Source organism: Stigmatopora nigra, chromosome 11 (assembly GCF_051989575.1).
Source record: "Stigmatopora nigra isolate UIUO_SnigA chromosome 11, RoL_Snig_1.1, whole genome shotgun sequence".
Lineage (NCBI taxonomy): Eukaryota > Metazoa > Chordata > Actinopteri > Syngnathiformes > Syngnathidae > Stigmatopora > Stigmatopora nigra.
The window spans coordinates 8,697,910-8,720,999 of record NC_135518.1 but is presented as its reverse complement, the minus strand read 5'-3'; the positions used below and the strand labels follow the sequence as shown (position 1 = coordinate 8,720,999).

Here is a 23,090-nt window from a genome sequence, read left to right as displayed (position 1 = left end):
TGCAATGCAATTAGTATACTATTAATATGTGGTGGAAAAATAAAAGTGTGAAGAAATGTGTTATTTAGGTCGTGGTATGACGACTTTGAGTATTTTCTTTATTTGAGGGGGGGTTGACCCAACGTGAATGCCTTGTGCTCTCCATCTGCATGTGCAAAAAGCCCTTGCTCCTGTCATGGCGGCTTTACGGTTCTTTTATGCTTATAAATCAGACGAAAGGTTAAAAGAGATGAATACACATACGCACAATGCACACACACACACACACACACACACACACACACACACACAGTCACACGCACACGCATATTAATACACACACACACACACACACACACACACACACACATACATAGAGTGTGAACATCACGGCAGCGTCGGCCCACAGGTCGAGCACTATTTTGGAGCCCAGGCACGCACGCGCGTACGCAGGGTGGGTCCGCCGTGCGCACTTTGCATATCACGTGAGTGGCCGTTGACAAATCACCAATTAGCTAGCCGTCCGTCTTGAGAAGTTGCTTAAGGAGCTCCCGGGGCAGCGTGCGCGCGGTGAGCGGCGAGCTCCATGGCAATGTGCGAACGGAACCCTCTGAGCCCACCGGGCTACGTGGGACCCCTCTTGAATCTGGCGCCGACCCCCGAGACGCTCTACTTGTCCAACTTGCGGGGAGGCAACGGCGGTGCTCACATGCCCCCGTTGCACCACCACCACCATCACCACCACCACCTCCCTTACAACAGGAGGGCCGAGCTGTGCTCGCTCCCGTGGCCCTCGTCCACCTCGGCGCCGCCGGCTCAGCAGAGCCGCGCCTTCGGGGGTTTCTGTCCGAGCTTTCGCTCCAACTCAGCCGCCGAGCCAGCCGAGGCAGCCAAGTCCCCTAGACGGGAGGACAAGGCGCCACCACAGGCGAGCCTCGCCACCATCGCCGCCGCTCACGAGCTATACGCCGCTGCCGAGGAGCTGCAAGGCCAGGTTGGAGGTCCACGGGGCTTCCCGGACGGGCTCGGTTCGGTCCCCGGACATCTGGATCCAGAGTGCGCACGACGACTGCACGTCAACAGCAAGCATCTCGAGACAGTTCGACCGCCGTCCACTCTCGCCTGTTTCGCTGAAGGTCAAGTAACCGACCACCTATACCACCACCCCCTCCCTTTTATTTTGGGATTATTATTGTTCGCTCTTTTGGAAATAGCGCCCGCAATTCGCTCTATTTACAACCTTTTATGACCGCTTTCCTACATCCGGTGACTCAGATGCGATGGGGCTGCACTCTCAGTACACGGACAGCCTTTTCAAGATCAAATTCAAGCTCTTTTAAAGACCTTTCAAGGTCACGGACGGCAGATATAGACGTAAAGATATTGATGTGGGCGACCCTAAAGTCCTTTGTTCTCTTTATTTCACACGGATCGATTGATTTTTAAAAAGCACTTTTGCAAACGCTTTATAGTGAAGTAATAGCCAAACATAGGTTAAAATAAAAACGCAGTTTATTTTGAGGAATGTAACATTATCATTATCATAATTTTAACCAAAAAAATGCTCTCCTTTTAGTGCATGGTGTGTTCTTTGTTTAAATAGTTTCTGCCATGGATGGAACAGCTATAGTACTCACTCACCATATGTTTGTCATTACCATTCATTGATGAGCAGATCATAGAAGACACTCAAATCCCAACATGGGGAAATTTTGATGAGTCTTTCGTGGTATATTAGAAATATTCCACGTCGTAATTTAATTGAACACCATGTTTTACTTTTGCTTTTCTTTGATTCACTTCACATAGAAAGTCTTCCGAACGCCATCCACGATTGCCCTTCAATTTTATTTTAAAGTTAATTTTAGCCACCCTTGTGCAATTGTCATCAATTGCAATTTTTACAATCAAAAAATTTCAAGTCGATTAAAACCGTGCCATTTGTTTGCAAATAGTTTCACCCTAACTTAAAAGAAATAGTAGTACTCCATCTCTTTGGATGAATACATTGTTGATAATGGTCATGGTTGTTGTTAAAGTCCAAATTGTAGTATTTTGCGTACTTTAACGTGCTTTTTTATTTTTCAAATGATTTTAGCTACATGATTTTTTGTTTGTGCATCAACGGCTTTCGGGGTTATTGAATGTGTGTGTGTGTGTGTGTGTGTGTGTGGGCGTGTGTGTGTGTGTGTGTTGGTGCAGGTAGTCCATGGTGCTCGTCCCTGCAGCAGGTGAGGAACCGCAAAAAGAGGAAGCCTTACTCCAAACCTCAGCTGGCTGAACTGGAGAGTGAATTCCTGCTCAACGAGTTCATCAACAGGCAGAAACGTAAAGAGCTATCGGACAGACTAGACCTGAGCGACCAACAAGTCAAAATCTGGTTCCAGAACCGAAGGATGAAGAAGAAGCGACTAATGATGCGAGAGCAAGTCTTTGCTCCGTACTGATTGACCTGGGTTGCGAGAACGGGGTGGTTGTGGTGGGGGGATTGTTGTGGATAGAAGCAGCCGATGTGCCACGATGACAGCGCATTGTGGCTTTTATTTATAAACACTTGTGAAATGCTTCCAATCCCCATCCCGGCAGCCATTTCGCACTTGGCGTTGGGAGTCTTAAGGCGAGCCAGCTTCGTCCCGGAGGCCCGTCAGCCTCTGCAATGACTATTTTGACCATGCACACGTCGTGCTTTTTTTTCCCCCTCTATTGTCTCGCGTGATCTCAAGTTCACGTTGACGCCCATAGTACACTTATGCATGCTTGTTTACCATTTGTTTGTACGCCTTTTATTGTAAATAAATGATGGTGGGGTGGGTTTATTTTGCGTGCATACACGCTCTGTGATGTGAAAAATTCTGATGGCAATGTCAGAATTGCTGCTAAAATGTTTATTTTGCAGTTGGATGGACAAGATTAGAATTAAGACGATTTTGAACGTAAAACGAGTCCATAGTTTTTACGATTGAGCATCTAAATACACACACACTCACTCATATGCATACACACACACACACACACACAATCCTGCCAATCATTCTTACGCGTAGGTTATTTGGAAGTCCAAAATACCTTCAGCAATAATTGTAGAATAAAGAAAACTGATAGCAATTTGCTTGCTAAAATGTTTTCTATTCTGGCAAATAATTTTACCTAATTCATCATGACAATAAAGATTCAAGAAATTCAAAAAGCAACATGAAATTGCCTGACAAAAGGAAATGTGTAAATAAACAGTGAACTTTTTTTAATATGAAAACCCATAATTAGTATTTGTCCATGATATTTGTAGATTTAAAAATGAATATTATATTTACGCAATACTTCAATACCAGATTTTAAGGAATGACTCCTCCCTACTTTTCCCCCTTTCATTTTCAATTACGTCAATCTGTTCCCATGTCGAACAAAATACAACTGTGTGGAACAGGGTGACCTGTTGTTTATAATAAATACTGTTGCTCATCAAGTATTTGCTTTTCAGTGTATTTTTGATGGATAAAATTCACCTCTTCTTTTTATCCTGTCTTTGAATTACTCCAGCCACGTTTGAAGAATCCCTAAACCAAAAACAAAAGAATATTTTGGATAACTTTCAAAGCACAGTACAACAGGCTAGTGCACAAATAGTCTGACTTTCAAAGGCAAAATACTACAAACTGAGACCTTTTGTTTTGTTGCACATTCCTGCTCGCTTTGCAGCTGCACTGTTGCAAAGTCACTTCAAGGTGACTGCAGCTGCATTTTAGTCAAATCTAATTCACAATTAATATAGTTAGACCAAAATATGATTTCAAAAAACTACTCCTAAAGGAAAATAAAGGAACCATACTAATTGTGATCACAAATTAGCTTCTCGTGGTTTTCCTTTACTAAGTTTCAATGCAAGTTTGCTATGGTTAAGTACACATGTTTCCCCTTTTCACAAAATTGAATCTTGTGCTTGATATCTAATATTAAAATAGGTCACATGCACCTTTTTGCATGCCTTCCCCATGTCAAAGAAGACGCTATAGCAGCCATCTTTTTGTGAGTGTGTGTGTTTGTGGACTTTTTACTGCTGCGGCAAAGACTTGCTTCCTCTGTGCGACGTTTTCTGCCCCCCATTTTGTTACTTTATTGCTTTATTGCGGCAAAACGTAGCCAGACAGCGTCATTTAGCTCAGGGCCCTAAAGAGGGGGTGCCAAAACAAAGTTAAGGTCAAGTTAGTGGACAGTGCTTTGCTATCGCTTCCCACGCATTCAAATGATGGTCATGTCCTAACATTCTGAGGTTGTTCAAAATATGATTGAAATATGAAGCATAGCGGTTGGTTAATGAGAGAAGTCAGTCGAAAATACATTTCTAGTTGCAATGCATCCTACTTTCTTTTGTTTAAACCTTACAATGATATAAACACACATCATAGTTTCTTAAATAAATACTAATGAACGTTACTATATTTTGCCCAAATATCGCCAGTTTGTGCTTGAAAAGAGGGGCAAAGTAACTTATTTTTGCATTGCATGCACTCAATATTTCTTCATACTTCATTGCAGAGTTTACAACAAATAAATAACAAAATTATAAGCCAATAAATAAAGCAGGGGATGTCTAAACACAGTAACCCATTGCAGTAAATAAAATTAAATACAACAGGGTTGGAAACAATGACTCATTTCGCTATAGACTGCCTTTATTTTGAAGACGATTTTATTAGAATACATTGTTTCTTCAACTATTAAATAATTTCTCACACACTACAGACAAAATTAATTATTGTCATTTGGAGGCGAAATGTTATTATTATTATTATTCCAATGCACTTTAATGGAGTTCAACCAAGCACATGGCCTAATGGTTTAACACACATTAAAAATAGTCGTCATCTAAATAAACATAGAAAGCTAGGAAATAATTTACAAGATTGCATGCATATATTTTAGCAGAATAGAAAAGCAAAACCACCAAATACAATAACTTATACATTTGTTATTGTTTTTACTTATATACCAAAGTGGCTAATATAGATTTTAAAAAACAGCAAATGCATAAGGGGGCTAAATGAAATACATTGAATGTATTTTTACACTTTAATAATAGAATTCGAACATTTATCAGCAACAATGCTCTTCCACCCATCTTTTAATAATGTGTTGTAATTCAAGCTTTAAAGATACATGATGCATTAAAGTGTGTGTGTTTGGGTGTGTTTGTATGTGTGTGTGTGTGTGTGTGTGGTGCAGTGAAGGGTGAACGTAGAGCTGATGTCCCCCCAATAACAATAAAGGCCTTCACACATAGTCGAACACACATTTCTCCTCTAAACGTGCTTTCAATTTTCACTTTTAAAAAGTGTTGTTTTTCCATTTTACAACGTAACCTTACACGGAAAAGGTCTTTTGTATTTACTTACTTTATAAGGCGGCTGCTCATGATTTAGGCGTGTGGTCGAGTGACGTCATTGTTCTTTCTCGCCGAAAATTAGGTCACTTTTTCACACAAAGAAAATACTCCAATTAAATCCATTCAAGTACATTTTTGTCCCAAACTCACACGATGACCATAGACACCAGATATACTCACATCGCTGTCCTAAAGTGTTCAATAAAAACAACAAATATATATATATATATAAAATAATATATATAAATAATTTCTCTTTGTAGCAATTTATGACCCGAACCTCTGCAACAAAAATAATGTAAAAATACGATTTTTAATCGTTTTGTTGATCTCCTCGTTTATTTTTAGATTCAAACAGTTGCTGTTACATCATGCCCATTCCATTTTGGGAATATGTCTAGCAAGCCTTGTCGTTCACGGTCATTTGTGCGTCTCCTTATTTGAAGATGATCAAGCATCTTAATTGCACTTTAAGTGCACATTGCTGGAGTTAATTTCTTGTATGATTGCTTATGTCTTTTGGCTCCTGCGGGGAAGGAACGCGAGGCGCGCGGGGAAGCTCGCCTTGTATTTATGCGGGCGTCACTTTTACTGCGCTGGGGACAATAAAGAATGTCGAATTAGAAGCCATCGTGCGTCGGTTTAACTGCGCCAAGCATCATATCATCGCGTCGGCGCAATGAGGCTTCAAGTGCGTAATCACATGTGGCTCTTTGTGCCGCTCGCTGTCCTAACATGGACGTGCATGTGGCCTTGGCGTTTTCCCCCCCTCCCGCATGACTCGCCCTTCGTTAAGAAGGCTGGAGGTCAACGTCAATGCTCGGACGTCTGAGGGCTCGGACGTCCGTGACGGACCGTCGCCAGCCGGCAGATTGTCAACGAGCTAGTGAGGGAAAATATCACCTTTACGTTCTTTTTCTTTCTCTTTCTCTCCTTTTTTTCTTCTTGTTCTTGTGATGGTGGTGGCGCATGCAAGAGAGGAGTTCCCCCCCAACCCCCTGCTTCCGAGGAGCCAATGAAGGCTCTCCCATGGCCTCACATGAGTTTCCTCAGGACGACTTTTTTCTTTCTTTCTTTTTTTTTTTTAATGGCCGATATTGATGTATGGTAATTTCTTGGCCGGGGATCACATGACACAATTACCTCCGGAATCGATCAAGATGTATAGCGGCGAGCCCCTTCGCGGTTCTCTGGTCCAAGTTTGACCGCGCTGGAGCCTGCGAGCACACGCCGGAGCCCGAGTCGGAGCCCGAGCCCGAGCCGGAGCCCGAGCCGGAGCCCGAGTGTGGTCGCCCTCCTCCCCCCACGGAATCGGCTGTCCGGCCGCCAGCAGTCATGACGGACTACGACGAGCGCGCGTCCAACATGTATCTGCCTAGCTGCACTTATTACGTGTCCACGCCCGATTTCACCTCCGTCTCGTCCTTCCTGCCGCAAAGCACTTCATGCCAGGTGAATTTCCCCTACTCGGCCAACCTTGGCCAACCCGTCCGGGAGGTCTCCTTCCGGGACTACGGGCTGGAGCACCCCAGCAAATGGCACTATCGGGGCAACTACGCCTCCTACTACTCGTCGGAGGAGCTCATGCAGCACCGGGATTTGCTGCAGTCGTCCTTCAAGAGTGAGCCCCTGTACGGCGGTCCCCACGCGGGGGCAGGCGCCGGATCGCCGGCCTGCAACCTTTTCCCCGGGGTGGGACGCAACGGTGTCCTGCCGCAGGGCTTCGACCAGTTTTTCGACGGCTCCAACTCGGAGAAAGCCGCGGCCGACACTGCGAGGAACCGGGACGACGACGCCGACGCCAAGGCGGAAGAAGCCGGAAATGGCGACCCGGCGGCGGCGTCCACCAACAACAACACCACCACCACCACGACGACGACCACGACGATGGCGGCCGGTGCAGACGACGACTCGTCGTCCAACTGCGGGGACAAGAGCAGTCAACAACAAAGTGGGTTGTTTTGTCACTTTTTTTAAATGTAAATGGGGGGTCTGCCTTGGAGAACAATGGCGTGTCCTTCGCCGTGGCCGCCTGCACTCGCCTGCCGCTTTATAAGCATGCAAACGGGTTTTATATCCCAATAAGATGTCCTTTACGGCTGTAAAGGTATTTACAATAGGAAAGTGTTCAAGTGGCTTACAGTGGCAAGTCCGCATGCAAAAGAGCTAAACAAGCCTCGCAGATTTAAAGACAACTTTTACACACTTAACTTTCTCTTAAACCGACGGTTTAGTTTCCACCTTTATAATTCAAGATTATTTGCAATTCCCTCTGAAAGTATTATAATCTAATTCAAAAGGTTTATTTCCACCATGACGATTTAATACTCATTCAAAAAGCCAGTTTGCCACATTTCAGATAATTTGAAGAGAATAGATATGAGGTCAAATAACTATTTTAGTGGCGTATAAAAAACGTCACCAGTTTACATTTTCATGATTACTGTTATCTCATCTGTTTTTCCCCAATTTGTATTCCACAATTTCATTTTTAAAATACATGCTGTGCTAGTTTTTATCTTCCAAATTGTGTATTAGTCTGAGCACAATTGCATTTTCTCCTCATTCTCTGTGGCAGACTTCCATGGTGGTGTTCTGTTAAGTGTATATCCAACAAACAGTCCCATAATAAGTGGCTTTTATATGACTTTGAGATAGAAACTCAATTGCGAGGAGCAAAGAAGCTTTACTATTTTTTTTGCAAAAACATACAAAACTGGCCTAAAAGTCAATTTGATTGATATGTACTTTTATTTTTTTAAAATAAATGCTAAGTATATGTTATGAGGGGTTTATATGAAGGGTGATATGAAATACTGATTTCTGCAAAATTAATGAATTAAGAAAATCTTTCCCAATTTGAATGCACCTTTTTTTGTAGATGTAAGCGGCAGTAAGTGTAATGTTGCCCATGTTAACTATTGCTTCTAATTTCGAAACATTGTAGAAAATAAGTGGATTTGTTATCTAAAAACATGTAGCATTCAGCGGCCATTTTAGATAAAGGCCACTTTACGTACCAAAACACACTATGTAGCCAATGTAGGAAATATCACTAAGGAATTATTTCAATGGGTGGTTGCTGGTAGGGTAGTATAATTTAAACTAGTTTATAATGCTAATTTCTTGTTAGGAAGTACTATTCCTAATCTTAATGGCACCAAACAAGAAGAATAAAATATTTGTTTTCACCGCAATAAGTATACACAATAGATACAATCGCACGGGTACTTCAAAATATTGTATTGATATGTTTTTAGTTTGCCTTGTACTTGGTGATAATGAAATTGATTTTTCTTTCTCATTTTTGACACCAGCCTCGTCAAGCAAGTCCCGGAAGAAACGGTGTCCGTACTCCAAGTACCAGATCCGCGAACTTGAACGCGAGTTCTTTTTCAACGTGTACATCAACAAGGAGAAACGCCTGCAGCTGTCAAGGATGCTCAACCTGTCCGACCGCCAGGTAAAAATTTGGTTCCAGAATAGGAGGATGAAAGAAAAGAAGCTCAATCGCGACCGTCTACAGTACTTCACTGGCAATCCGCTCTTCTGATACACATCTAGTATCCATATATATATATATACATATATATTCCTTATATATCACTATCTAAACACGCCAAAGACTGCTCCTTCTCGCGTAATCTATCAGTCGCCGACGTGTCGACTGCATGTATTTATAAATTAATCCTCACTTGATCAGGAACAAACGATATTATTTATTCTATGTGCATTTCAAGGACGCATGTCATGTGATTTCAGCGTGTCAGACAAAAAAAAATTATAAATACCGCGCAGGTGACACAGAACGTGTGTATGTGTGCGTGTATGCGTCTTCAGGCCTTTAGTTTCTCTTCTTTCAAACACTGGATTGTTTACTAAACCTTGAACCGTCTAGACACAATCATAAAAGCAGCTGTAAATGTCTAAATAGGGGCTATTGGACTTTGGAGCCCCCCACCATCCAAGTCGTCCCCTTTTTTTCCCCCGCCTCAAAGTACAGTTGCAAAATCTGGGGAGTAGGAGACATCTTTTCTGTTGTTGCTGTTGGATGTTCAACGTGGACCAATGTGGACTTGGACTGTGCTTTGTCAATGGACTTGCGCGTGAGTGCTTCATTGTGATCATCCGTGTGGTCAGATATGATCCGGGGTAATTTGTTATCATGCATTTTTAATTGAAGCCGAGTACCACATCCACTATCTGCAGGGAAACGGTATTAAATAACACGTTTCATAAGGCGTTTAATTGCGAGGCCGTCTCGTCAAAGTCCAGCAGTGAAATGATATCATGCTGTCCAACATGTCCACATGAGGGCAGGCTTGTAGTTTTGGAAAGGGGAGAGGACAGCCAAAGAACAAAAGCGCTTGATGCTTTCTACACGTGTTCGCTTTGGGGTTTCAACTCGGTACAGAAAAATGTATTTAAAAAAAAATCATGATTCTATTTAAGACATTTCAGCTTAATTTTGGGCTTGTGCAAAAAAAGTGATGCAATCATATTTTGACTTGAATGCACATTTTTTTCCTCATGCTGGGCTCATTTCATTCTGAAAATGGACGCACCAAATGGTAAATGGTAGCCTCCATTTGTATTTTGCTTTACGACATATTTAAAATGTGGCTTCCACAAAGACAATTATTTACTTGGGTGTATTTTTTTAATTTTGTTTGTCATTTAGACCTTGTAGTTTGTGAGCGAGAGCGAGTGTGTTTGAGTGTGTGTCTTGGGGGTGGTGGTCCGTCGGGTTGGCCACCCATGAAAAAGAAAATGAAAATTGTTCTTTACCATTCGGTATTTGGTAAATTAAAAGGAACATATCCACCACGTACCAAATTAAATAATAATTGTTTAATTAAAATGTTAGGAAATAGTGATGTTCATAATTGTAACCTATTATACAACAATGACCCAATTTCTTTTTAAATGGCATTTGCCTACTTTTTTGACACTACCATTGTTGCCCCATTTTCAATTTTTGACTTGGTTTTTAATTGTGATATGTTCACACAAAAATGCTATTGTATCCTGCTGTATGTAATTGATTATTTTATTGGGGGAGGAAAGTGAACAAAAAATAGTGTTCCTCTTGTCCTTTTCGCTATATCAAGAACACAAATAAAAGGTATTAAAATCCTTCCATGCAAACGTGATACTGTTTAACTCAATGCTTAGTGGAACACAAAAAAACGTCAAAAAGGGGGAAATCTGCAGAGTTAATGACTAAAAAACGATTCAAATTGAGTGTATTGATGGATGCTTTTGAAATACAGGTAAGTGCATTAAATGGATAAAACTGGTCATTGTCTTGTAATGTGTGATGACATTTTGCAGCTGCATTTTAGTTTTTTTTCTTCTTCCCTAAACGGCAATGTAGCACATGCAGCTTGTACTGGCATACCCTTGTCCACCCCCTCCCTCCAGTTGTTCTCTGCCAACCAATTTCAAGTGCTGGTTCTAGGTGTCGCTGCAGACTGCGCCTTTTGTGCTGCGCCGCAGTGCGCGCGAGCCTGCGTGTCAAGGCCACTTCCAACGCTCATTGGTGGGTTCGTCATGTGGTCCTCGCGTACGCCGCCTCCGAACCCAGACATGTCCGCTTCCAGGACGGCCAAAATGTCCTTTCACGCCGCCCCCGCCGCGGCGAACCCCTTCTTCTCGGACGCTTTCGGCACGTACCCGGACGCCCACGGCAGCTACGCCATGCAAAGGTGTGCTGGACTAGCGCCATCTTTGGCCAGGAGAGCCGAGCCGGGCCACCCGGGCGTTCCCTCCTATTTCGCCCCGCAGTGGGGGTCATCGAGCCGGCCGTGCAGAGCCGAGGCTCCCGTCAGTCCTGAATGCACGTACGCGCAGGGCATCAAGGAGGAAGGGAATTGTTGCATGTTCTCCGAGAAAGGAGCGACTAAAGACCTCCGTGCGTACTCGCCCCTCGCTGCCGAACCCAACCGAGCCGAAGTCCCAGTACCGGTGCCCGGCTACTTCCGGCTCGGGCAGACGTACGTAGATGGCGGGCGTGAGGAGGAGCTCTACCGGCAGCAGCCTGGTTCAACGCTCATGCGGTTGGAACCCCGAGCTGACGCCCCACCGCGGAGCCCTTTGCCCGCTGGGAGCCCCGAACGTTGCACGTCCACCTCGGACGAGGAGGAGGAGGAAGAAGGACAAGAACAGAAGGAGGAGGAGGAGGAGGAAGAAAAGAAGAGGCGACCGTCCTGCAGCCCCGAGTCCCTGCGAGAACCGTTGGATGGGAAAGGTGGGTTTGGCCTCCAGTGTCGTAAAATCGCGAATAAAACACAAACAAGCCTCCGCACTCGTAATGTTTAATGAGAGGCTTTGCAAAAGCGCGCACTCGCGCACACACAAAGGTCTGTGTGCACGTTCGCGAGAATTTTTAAGTCCCTACATTACAAATTTGATGACTGGACGTTGGACGAAACGGTAAATATATGTACAGGGAGCCTCTGCACGGTTAGAGGCCAGTTTAACTTTTATTTTCGCTTGGAAAAAGTGATCAGTGGACAGTCACTGAAAGTTTTTGTTAGTTTGTTTTTTAAGTTGTGCTGGTTGCAATATATTGGCAAAAGTGCCTATTTTGATTTGAACATATACACGTTTTTATTTATTGTCCATGCATTGTGAGGTGAAATTTGCTATTGGCCCACAAGGAACTATTCATCATTTCACTAAAATCCTACCACATGTTTACACTTTTCCTATAGTAAATCGTGCATGGATCCATTTGGACAGGGAAAGAAGTGACATGTAAAAACGTGCTCTCAATGGAAAAAGTGTAGTGCATGTGTGTATGTGTCTATATATCAATACACACCTACACATGGCCTGTAACCTTTTATATATATGATTTGTATGTGACCTCAAATCGTGTAATTTCAGCACTTAACAAGTACTAGATAGTCCGGTTCATAACAAATGAACTCAGTCAGAGCCCCAATTATTTAGTATATTTGCTCGTTTCATTCATCAAACCAGTAAGCCATACTTAATTCCAAAGAAGTGTTTATAGGGTTAAATTTATTTTCATGGTGCCATCCCATTTGTGTATTTTCTCCAGAAAAATATTTTCTTCTTTTTTGGTGCCAGAAAACATTGTCACTTATATGAGAAAGAAAAACAACTGCTTATATGGCTTTGCTTGAGGTAATACTGTTTTAAAAGGCCAAAATGTACGAGTTTGAGGGTGTGGGTTGTCACTTGTAGATTCAAACGTCTTTTTTAAAAACACTTCACACTTTATTTTTACAGCAGTTTGGCCTTGAAAGGGGGTACCTAATTCGCAAACTTCCTCTAATTAGTCTAAAAGACACACATTGAAAAGGCTTGCTATTGTGAAAGATTTATTTATGGGACTCTTGACCCATTTCTTGACATAGAAAAAAATCATATTCATCTTCACATTTTTTGCATGGACTTGAAATTAGACAAGTTATTTGTCTGTTATCAAATGTGAATTTTAACACAGTGATATTTAACTACTTGAGTTTTTATGTGTGTGTGTGTGTGTGTGTGTGTTTGTGTGTGTTATTCACTGGCTCTCAAATGTAGTGCAGTTTGAGGAATAAGCAGTACAATACTAATTTCCTTCTTACTAATAGTCAATTAGTAGTTAACATTGTAATTTAAATAAAAAATAAACTACACACCACAACACACACTATGTGACTATAACTTTTTGGCCTTGGAAAAAGGTATTAATAATCCTAAAGATTGTTAGACAGCTAAGTTGAAGTACATAAATGGACTTGTTTACGACGTATACTGCCCATCTATTTTCATCCAAGTACATTGAGCAGGCATATATTTAGAAGTGGTTGTCTCTATGCATTGTAGAACCACCTCATAGGTATTAACCATGTACATATTTTCCCTTGAAATACAAGAAATGGAAGAAAAGTTCCAAGACTGTTATCACAGAAGATACTATATATAAATATTAGTTGTGGGAATCTTTCATTCAAAAGACGATTTGATTCAAAATTAATTTCACAGTGTACAGTTGTAGTAATAAAAAAATAGTGTCCCAATGGAACATATTCAATCCGATTGGATCAAATTCATTTCAATGCAATTTGAAACTTTTACCCCAAATACTTTATTATTGAGGGGAAAAACAGCAAATCACAAATGCTATTTTCAAAATAGTATGTTTGAAAATGCAATATGCTACTGTTCAAGAGATATTATGCCACTGGCCTAATAAATATACTGTTTTCAGACAAGCTTAAAGCCTTTAAACTAATTCCAGACCTACATAGATGATTGACACAATGAAATGCAAACAACGTTTTGTGGATTTACTTTGCAAAAAAAAAAAATCCTGTTTAAAGCCAAACATGTTGGGATAGCTATTTTATGCAAAAATAATAATAACAAAGTACCCATATAGTACTTGTTGCATTTTGTTTAGCCAGTTAGCATTACAAGTACATTCACATAATGTTCCTAAACAAATAGCTATAGAATTCTGAACACTGTTGCTCTTCAAGACCACTTGATAGCGCCATAGAGCAAATGAGCCACCATAAAGCTTCGAAACCAACTGATAGCAAGGCTTCATTGCTTCTAGAAGCTTCATTTTGACAATTTCTATGTAATCTCTGCTGCAGTCTGCTGTCAATACTGTTGTCGTCCAACAAACGATGCTACTTCTGCCTCGCCCAGCATGCATTGTGGCACTACGAATGTAGAAAATATTAATTTATTCTGTCCAATATCGTTGTATTTCATGATTCAGTACAGGACAGAAGCCAACTTGGACTTTAGCCCCATTTGAGCTTGTGCAGTTCCTCCTTGATTGGTGTGACATCAGGTCTAAAACCCAGGATGTGGTTGTTTTCCTATGCAGAGCTCAAAGCCAACCCCCAATGCGGCAGCTGGTTGACGGCCAAGAGCGGCCGGAAGAAGCGCTGCCCCTACACCAAGCACCAGACTTTAGAGCTGGAGAAGGAGTTCCTGTTCAACATGTACCTGAGCCGTGAGCGCCGCCTGGAGATCAGCAGGAGCGTCAACTTGAGCGACAGACAGGTCAAGATCTGGTTCCAGAACCGCAGGATGAAGCTCAAGAAGATGAACCGAGAATGTCGAGCGCGGGAACTCAACTGCAACCTTACATTTTCTTGAACCATCATGCCTATTGTTAAATAATGTGAGCGTTATTATCTTTTCTATGTTCATGTTCATCTTTTTGGACATCCAGTGGTGTTGTTTGTCAAACTTTCGGGGCCTAAATTATTGCACACTCGCCCTTTTTAGGTACATCTGTGCACTCCACAACATTGTTTACCATGGCACATGTATGTAGTATTTAAAAAAGTTTCAATACAGCACACATGATGGTGAGTATAGATAAGAAGCCCAAGTTTTGAGCTGTTTTATAGTTGTCAGTGTATTTTGGTGAGTCATCGTACTCCATGTGTTTGGGTGTGAAACATTAGCTCACCACTTGCCTGCTGTTGGTTATCCAATCAAGATTCATGTTGCATGTGTGTGTGGCAAGCCTTTGGCAATAAAAGTATCAACATTGCATCTTTAATCGGGAGACTATTTTCAATACAAACTATATATGTTTTCAGCAAATGTGGAATTTTTAAACTCAAAAATGGTTGTTCCCTTTCATCGCGGAATTCAGTTTCCTTTTCCTTTTTGCTAACATTATAAAAGTTTCAAAACACAAAAATCAGAACTATATTTAAACTGAAGCGTGCCGTGAACTTCCTCGAGCCATTTTATAGGTGTTATGTATAATCACACGCACCCTCGTAAAACATTTATTGATACACATAAATACATGTATATATTAAGCTGGATGTGCCATTATTATTGTATTCTCTTTCCAATGAATATTTCATTGCCACTTTTTTCCAAGTAGGTTGGAAAATGTAAAAATGGGGGAGGAAAAAAAGAATGTTTCCTGGGTCAAAAAGGAAGAATGGCCTTTGTTATTATATTTTTACAACAATTTATTACATCTATTTTACGAGAATTCTCCAAGTCTGTAAACCTCTTTTACTGAGTGCATGAGCAACGAAACGAGCTCTTGAAATTGCAAGTGAGTGACTGTGTGAGAAAGGCTGAGGTGGGATGCGATGGGGTGGGGTAAAGGGGGTGTTATTTGTTGACACCCTAACATATCCTCTCCATTTTTTTCTTCATCCGAATCGGGGAGGGAAAAAAATCAAAAAGAAAATAGCAATGGGTTTGTGCGGGGGCAGGCTTGATTTACTGGCAGTATTGGTAAATATGATCACGTGATCCGCCTAACCAATGAGTGCAGACGCAGGCCAGCAAAAAATACTATGATTGTTCATAGAGGGGAGCTTCCCCTAACAGTGCAAGTCGTTTTTATTTCGAGTTGGCCCATCCAAAGAAGACAAAAAAAAAAAAACAACAACAACAAAAATATGTCTTCCAGCGGCGCCCTCGCCAGCTGCTATACGGATTCTGTCCTCGGTCCAGACGCGGAGGACGTGTACGGGACTCGCTTCATGCCGCCTCCACCGCACACGATAGCCCCGGGCAGGCCGCCCGCAGGCGCCGTGGAGCACCACGCCGACTATGGTTCTTGCAATTTCGGCCCCAAATCGGCCGTCTTCTCCCCATCGTGGCCGCCGGTCCAGCCGCAAGGACTCTACCAGAACCCCTACGCGCACCAGTCAGATGTGAGATGCGTCGGGACTCGACCGTGGATCGAGCCGATGCCCAACCACATCTCTCGCTTCGCTGGATTCCCGCCGATCCGACGCGCGGCGCCGTTCGACCCGAAGCCGGAGCTCTCTCCGGCCAAGATCCGCGACAGCAAGCCGGCTCAGGAGCTCCGGACTCGGGCTCCGGTTGCGGAGCTCTCCGAGGGCCCGGAAAGGGCGCAGAGTGGAAGTGATCTTTCCAGCCCCAGCGAGTCCAAAGACGAGAAACAAGTTGACCCGAGTAAGTATAAACGCATGCATGCAAATAGCCCCCGGTGCTGATTTATAACCGTGTGAGCTGACTGTGTAAAACGCCATGTTTTACTGACCCATAAAAGTGTCCTGGAGTCCACTGCTCCAGTCGGGACAGAAACCGCCCTTGTTTTTTTTTTTTTTTTTTTGGAGATACTACACAAGAATTCTACACTTTTCTGTGCATGTGGGGGTCACAGAGTCACACTGCTGGTGAAATAAAGGCCCTTAGGCATACACCTGGATGGAATTTGTATACTATCCCCAAAGCCAAAGACATGTTTGACCCAAAAAGCCACTCTGAATTTTGCTCTTTGTCATTTTGATCATCCAGGCAACCCGGCAGCTAGCTGGATCCATGCACGCTCCAGTAGGAAGAAGCGCTGTCCTTACACCAAGTATCAGACTCTGGAGCTGGAGAAGGAATTCCTCTACAATATGTATCTGAGCCGGGACCGTCGCTACGAGGTGGCCCGGATCCTCAGCCTAAGCGAGAGGCAAGTGAAAATCTGGTTCCAGAACCGAAGGATGAAAATGAAGAAGATGAATCGAGACAGGGGCATCAAGGAACAGCACTGACGACTCCTCTTGACACATTTCGAGCGCTCTTATTTGATTTTTTCAAGCAGTCTAATATTGAGCGACAGTAAGGAATACTTTACATGCCAAGTCAACATTTTCTCACTTTTTCAAACCTGGATTAAGATGACAAAAGGGAATGTGCCTCTGCGTACGTGTGTTTTGTATGTGTTGCTTTTAGTGTGTATATAAAGAATTTTCACAATTTATTCGTTTGACCTTTGTGTTGGAATTCACACGTTTATTTGGGGACAGGAGTGCATGCATAAAATAGAGGAGGGCATTTGGCTAGTCAACAAAAAGTACTTTTAGTGACTAAAATAAAAATAAACAATCATATTCACTCACACACCCATGTATATATAAAATATTTATATGTATGTTGTTGTCCAATATATATTGACTTATTTCCACTATATGTCCTTGATTATGTTTTCATTATGTTGATTCGCTAATTTAAAAAAACACAGATGGGGGAATATTATACACTGTGTATATACTATAATACTAATATAGCATTGATTATATATATATATATATATATATATATATATATATATATATATATATATATATATATATATATATATATATATATATATATATATATATATATATATATATATATATATATATATATATATATATATATATATATATATATATATATATATATATATATATATATATATATATATATATATATATATATATATATATATATATATATATATATATATATATATATATATATATATATATATATATATATATATATATATATATATATATATATATATATATATATATATATATATATATATATATATATATATATATATATATATATATATATATATACCCTACCATACCATATACACATGTAAATAACGAAACGTACTAAATATATATAAGGTGCTGATTGAGTTAAAGTATTCTTATACGGATCTTAAAAGGTGAAAAAAAATGTCCACTAAATCCTAAACAAGGTATATTAGAAAGTAGCAGGCCTGTAAAGTTTTATCGGTGACTTTTTGGTGATGTGGGGGTGTTTATGATTGGGCGATATCATTGTCCAGGTCGTGGGCTTCTAATGACTTGAGAGCAGGAAGAAACAAAGCTATGCAGGAGATGGCTAGACGTCTGGCCTAAATGAGTTTATTGGCCCTCGCAGTCAGTAATTACAGCAAGTCCCTTTGAAAGTTCCTTTTTCCTCACCGGGCCCTTCTTGTCTTTGTGCGTGTGTTGCTGACCATCAAAATGTGGACACAGGGGTGTCTGGCCGATGGATTGTTGGACAGGAAATCACCCCCACATCTTGACGCTCGTGTTAATTCATCAACTGCTTCCCACTGATGGGAAACTAAACTCCACTTGTACGTGCACTTTTTTTTTGGCTCTGTGTCAGATTGTCAGGACCGGATGGCGAATGACGAGACAAAACTAACTTTTGAGTCACATTTGTGCACGTTTACGCGACATGATGTTGCAAAAAAGAGAAACCACAGAGCACTAGAGGGAGCTGTGGTTCTTTACGTGTTAACCAATGGCAAGGAAAGGAGTGTTTTCATAAGGTCGATATGTTCATTAGCAACAACTTTAAGAGTAATAATGAACTCTTGAGTACTTAAGTCATGTCATTTTGCAGACAAAGAATCTGGTAAGATTGGACTAAATAAATAAATACAAAGTCAAAGCTGCAATATTGGCTGCAAATGACTGGCCATGTTGTACTAGAAGGCCTTGAAAGATTTGTGGCCCGAATTCCAATCATTTGGAGCATTCAGAAAGCTACATTCATGCAATCTTTTTTTTTCCATTTCTATAACTTCTCTGTAGTATTCAAAATGACAAGCTGTGGTTGTAAAGTGATCACAATGAGAATTGGACCCGAAACGGGAATGAAACTCGAGAGTATGCGGAAATAATAGCAAAAGTGATAAAACATAAGACAGGCCATAGTTCAAAATGGGTGATATACATTGCATCATACCTTTATTTTTTGAGCCTGGAAGACTGTAATAAGACTTGATGGGGGAAAAAAAGTTAAAGTTAGATATAACCATCCCAATAATTAAATGTAAATGGTATAGAAATGGTAAATGAAGACTGTTTTAGGTGTGGGGAGATATGTTACTTTTATCACTCCATAAAATGTTAATACTTTTAAATGTCCCTTTTTAAACACCAAACAACGACATGACAAGTTTGCAACGTGTTTTACATGATATCAAGTGGCGAAAAGTCGACTTAGTCATTTGTTTGTTTTGACATCCAATGCATAACAGTGACGACAAAAAACTCTCATGCATTTAAACAAACTTTTTTTTTAGCATTGAATGTCTCAAAAATAGGATAGTAATGCTAACCAGTGGAACTATTTTGTGCTCACTACGAGCTAATGTTTTTTAGCCTACTTGTAACAAACCCAGCATTTTTATTCGAAATGGGATCTTATTTTAATTTTTAATTTTGATTCTTTATTCAACCGTCGTTATTTAAACTTCAATTCCACCAATAAAAGGGCATCAGAATTCCAGTACTAAAAAAAAAACATTTTTTTTCTATTAAATGTCAAAACACAAAGGTCACATAACCTTTCTTATACAGTCCATGGCACAAAACCACGTGATTTCTCATGGCCAATCAATTGTTTTTTAATAGTACTTAAAACATTGTACCTAAAAATATGTACAATGTCTCCAGTATTATAAACGATTCCTTTTCTTTTAATTAATAGGTAAAATAGATGATAACCATTATGAATATCAGGAGGACAACTAACAATAATGAGATAATTAAAATACATAAATCTTGCACTCTACTTGATCATCCACAATTATCGTCAAAATACATTTATGATGGTCCGAGCAAATCTAGGGGGATGATTGAAAACCAAGTGTTTTTCTATTTAGCAAGTAGGCTACACACACATTATTATTTTTTAAACAAATACTCCCATAAGTATTATTATGAAAACAGATTATACACAAAATGAATGCCACGCCCTTCTTTTACTCTAATCCTTGATTAATGTCTAGATACTGATCATTTCGTTATTTGCTAATTTTAGAGCACCAAAACAAAAAGGAAAACACACACATACCTAAACGTGCACACACACACACACACACACACACATGCACACACACACACATACACACACACACACACACACACACACACATACACACACACACACACACACACACACACACAGAACAGGCCCGCAGTGCGAATAAAAAAAAGGAGGCAGCTGCAGATAACCTATAAATCCAGTAGAATAACCCATTAAAGTCCCTCGAATTCTAAAATGAAAATAGGTTCAACTAATAGGATTAAATTTGATTAAGTGATTTTGGAAAAAAATGGGAAAGGAAAGCAACCAAATATAATGCACATTTTCACATGGCATAAATTGTTGAAAGTGATATTTTATTTTTAATGTTTTTGTCGTCCAATAAACCAAAGAGAAAATAATATAATCATATATTATATTATATATGGGTTGGATACTAAATCTCTCTACATTCATTTAATACATTTTATGAACTGGATATGGGAGCAAAAGTACAGCTAATCCGTTTCCAAAAGAGGCTCACATTAAGAATAAGAAACAATGATAGTGCTTTTCTTTGTGTCAGGAAAACTAAGGTTGAATCGAAGCAGATGGGCGTTTGATGTTTGCAAAAAATAAAATACGTTCACAAATGTACATATATAGAAACCACAACCATTGTTTATTAAACGTCTCAGATTGCATGATTTCTTTTGCAAAGTGCAAACATTTTGTTGAAATGCTGCAAATGGGGAAAAGGGAGGTTGCAGCTCGGGGCCCCCCTCGCCTTTATGCGCCAAAAAGAGAGAAAAAAAAGGAAGAGTTACTGCAGTGGAAATTCCTTTTTTTGTGAGGGGACAATTTACAACTTGGCACTCGACGCTTTTATGCGTTTCCACGGCCTGTCATTGGACGCCGGCGGTCATGTGCGCTAGGCTGCAAACGTCTTCATGGCTCTTTTGCTCATTTCCCATGCAGGCGGGTGGACAAGCCCCCCCAAGACCCCCCTCCTCTCGCCATCACCTCATTCTGCGTCGACGTGCTCGCCAAAGCAATACGCCACGATGAAGCTTTCTGTCAAAATTACCGGCTCTTCGCTCACTTGGTCTCATCGCCATCGCAAGTTGATCTCGACGGAGCCTCCACTGCAACACCGGCGATTAAACATGGATTATCGGACGTCGATTCGTAAGTTTTTGGGCTTCCTGACGCGAGTGTGTGGGTCTGATTCCTGTTGCATGATAAAGTGCGATTTATTTGGACGCAGTGCTGAAATATGATCATCATATGAATGAATGTTAAACATTTTTTTAATGATATTGTTTGTAGAGTTTATGAGTGGGCGATCGATTGCTTCTGTCTGTGTGCAGTTTTTTGAATGCAAATGTCATGTCATTGCATGGATTATTCTTTTTTTTGTTCGTGCAAGTTATTTCTATTTTTGTCATTAAAAGTTGGGGCATTTTTGCATTGTGATGTGCAGGCCTTTTCTTTCGGGGGGAGGAAATAGACGTTTTGGGGAGGGTGGGGGCGAGTGGACAAAGACAGTATTTCAGTGTGGCCTGACAGGCAGCTGCGAAAGTATTTACAGCTTTACTGCAATGCGGCAAAATGGAGGCTGCACAGAAGATAGCAGGCCTGCAATTGAAACACATTGACTTGATAGCACTTGCATTTAAGATGTTTTATTTGACTTATCTTCTCTCTTTTTAAATCCTTTATTTAATTCACATTTTATACAAGAGAATTAGCCTCCATGTTGCACATTAAATGCAATAATTTGGAGTCAAAGCCTCAAAAATAATATTCACATGGTCATCTACCAGTCTAATAAATGTTTTGTCAATAACATCGATCATACGTCTATTTATCGTCCAATTGGATGTTTGGGCCATAAAGGCCTGGCTAAAATAGCTTAAAATGTCTTATTTTAGGACATAAGTGTCAATGCAAATAACATATTCAAGACAATGTTAACGAAATTAAGTAAATATGTATTTAAAACTCGTACAAGTACCAGCTTTGACGTGTTTCACGTCATCTTTCGTTCTTCTGAAACGGATTTGGTTGTGAGGGGGAGAGACTGGGGAGAAAGGGGAGGTGCAATCCACCAGGATCCAGCAGGAGACGCTGTTGCCCAACACTACGCCAATACGTGCCAATAGCTTGGCTGAAAAGTGTTACTGTTCCGACTCTTTTCTTCCGCATAAAATGTTAGAGTTGACATTTTGTTGGTTTTCTTTTTGTTCATGAACGTAGATTGAAAAGAGACAAGAAAAAAGGTTGATAGGGAATAGTTGTGGTTAGAATTAAATGGGGCGTGTCAGCATTGTGTATTATAGAGTAACTGACGTCACTATGCTCGTAGACAGGAAGAGAAATGGCAGCAAACATGACGTCAGTTTAGGGGAGGTGAGTGCTTTTGAAATAGGGTTTACCAGTTGTCACTTTTGGATTCACATCTTTGGCTTGCAAATATTTTCATCATCAATCTATGCCGTCAGGCATTCAGGACAATGAAATGGTTTTCCACTAGATGGCACAAGTGGCTTCAATCTGTGCCACCTGTTGCTATTTAGTAGACACTATATCCATCTGCGTTGAATTCTGCAGCTACCAATTTCATAGGGTATTTTGTAAAAAAAAAAAATAAACAATGAGACGAAAATATTACTTGAGATAGTTTTGTTTGGTGTAACCTGCTTAGAGTTTTGCAATAAAAAAACTTTGGGAATGATTAGGAAACACTCTAGTTAGGCAATTTCTACTACAACCAATACAGTTGATGACAACCTTTACTATTTTTCGTTGAATTCTACAAGTAGTACTATTGTAGATCCTATGACAAAAATACTGCATAATATAGTAGTAGCATCCTCTTTAATAGAATTACCACTCCGACTAATAATAATTTTAATTCTGCTACAACTAGTGGTAACTGTAGCATTAGTGATAACACTGCTTCTGCTACTACTGTTAAGAAATACATTCTGAAAAAAGTGAGTACAAAACGTGGCTAGCTACGTGTGCTATTTTGACCAAAGTTTTGTATTAGATTAACCCAATTTTTGTCATCAAATTAATCGAAGTGGAATTTGGCTCAACCCAATATTTAACAATACAGACCTAACGTTTTATAATGTTT

At 40.6% G+C, this 23,090-nt stretch overlaps 4 protein-coding genes across 4 annotated transcripts; all 4 read left to right on the top strand.

The window, feature by feature from the left end:
* Positions 1-538: 538 nt before the first annotated feature.
* hoxd12a (homeobox D12a) lies at positions 539-2,480 on the top strand. Its single transcript, XM_077728392.1, has 2 exons — positions 539-1,115; positions 2,182-2,480. The coding sequence occupies exons 1-2, from the start codon at positions 566-568 to the stop codon at positions 2,424-2,426; spliced, it is 795 nt and encodes a 264-aa protein (XP_077584518.1). The 5' UTR covers positions 539-565; the 3' UTR covers positions 2,427-2,480.
* Positions 2,481-5,895: 3,415 nt separating this feature from the next.
* Positions 5,896-10,507, top strand: hoxd11a (homeobox D11a). The gene is made up of 2 exons (XM_077728603.1): positions 5,896-7,310; positions 8,677-10,507. Exons 1-2 carry the CDS (start codon positions 6,695-6,697, stop codon positions 8,910-8,912), a joined length of 852 nt encoding a protein of 283 aa, XP_077584729.1. The 5' UTR covers positions 5,896-6,694; the 3' UTR covers positions 8,913-10,507.
* Positions 10,508-10,788: 281 nt separating this feature from the next.
* hoxd10a (homeobox D10a) lies at positions 10,789-14,897 on the top strand. Its single transcript, XM_077728602.1, has 2 exons — positions 10,789-11,609; positions 14,220-14,897. The coding sequence occupies exons 1-2, from the start codon at positions 10,913-10,915 to the stop codon at positions 14,492-14,494; spliced, it is 972 nt and encodes a 323-aa protein (XP_077584728.1). The 5' UTR covers positions 10,789-10,912; the 3' UTR covers positions 14,495-14,897.
* A 750-nt stretch (positions 14,898-15,647) lies between these two features.
* On the top strand, positions 15,648-17,090 carry hoxd9a (homeobox D9a). The gene is made up of 2 exons (XM_077728190.1): positions 15,648-16,297; positions 16,643-17,090. Exons 1-2 carry the CDS (start codon positions 15,670-15,672, stop codon positions 16,885-16,887), a joined length of 873 nt encoding a protein of 290 aa, XP_077584316.1. The 5' UTR covers positions 15,648-15,669; the 3' UTR covers positions 16,888-17,090.
* The last annotated feature ends 6,000 nt before the right edge of the window (positions 17,091-23,090 follow it).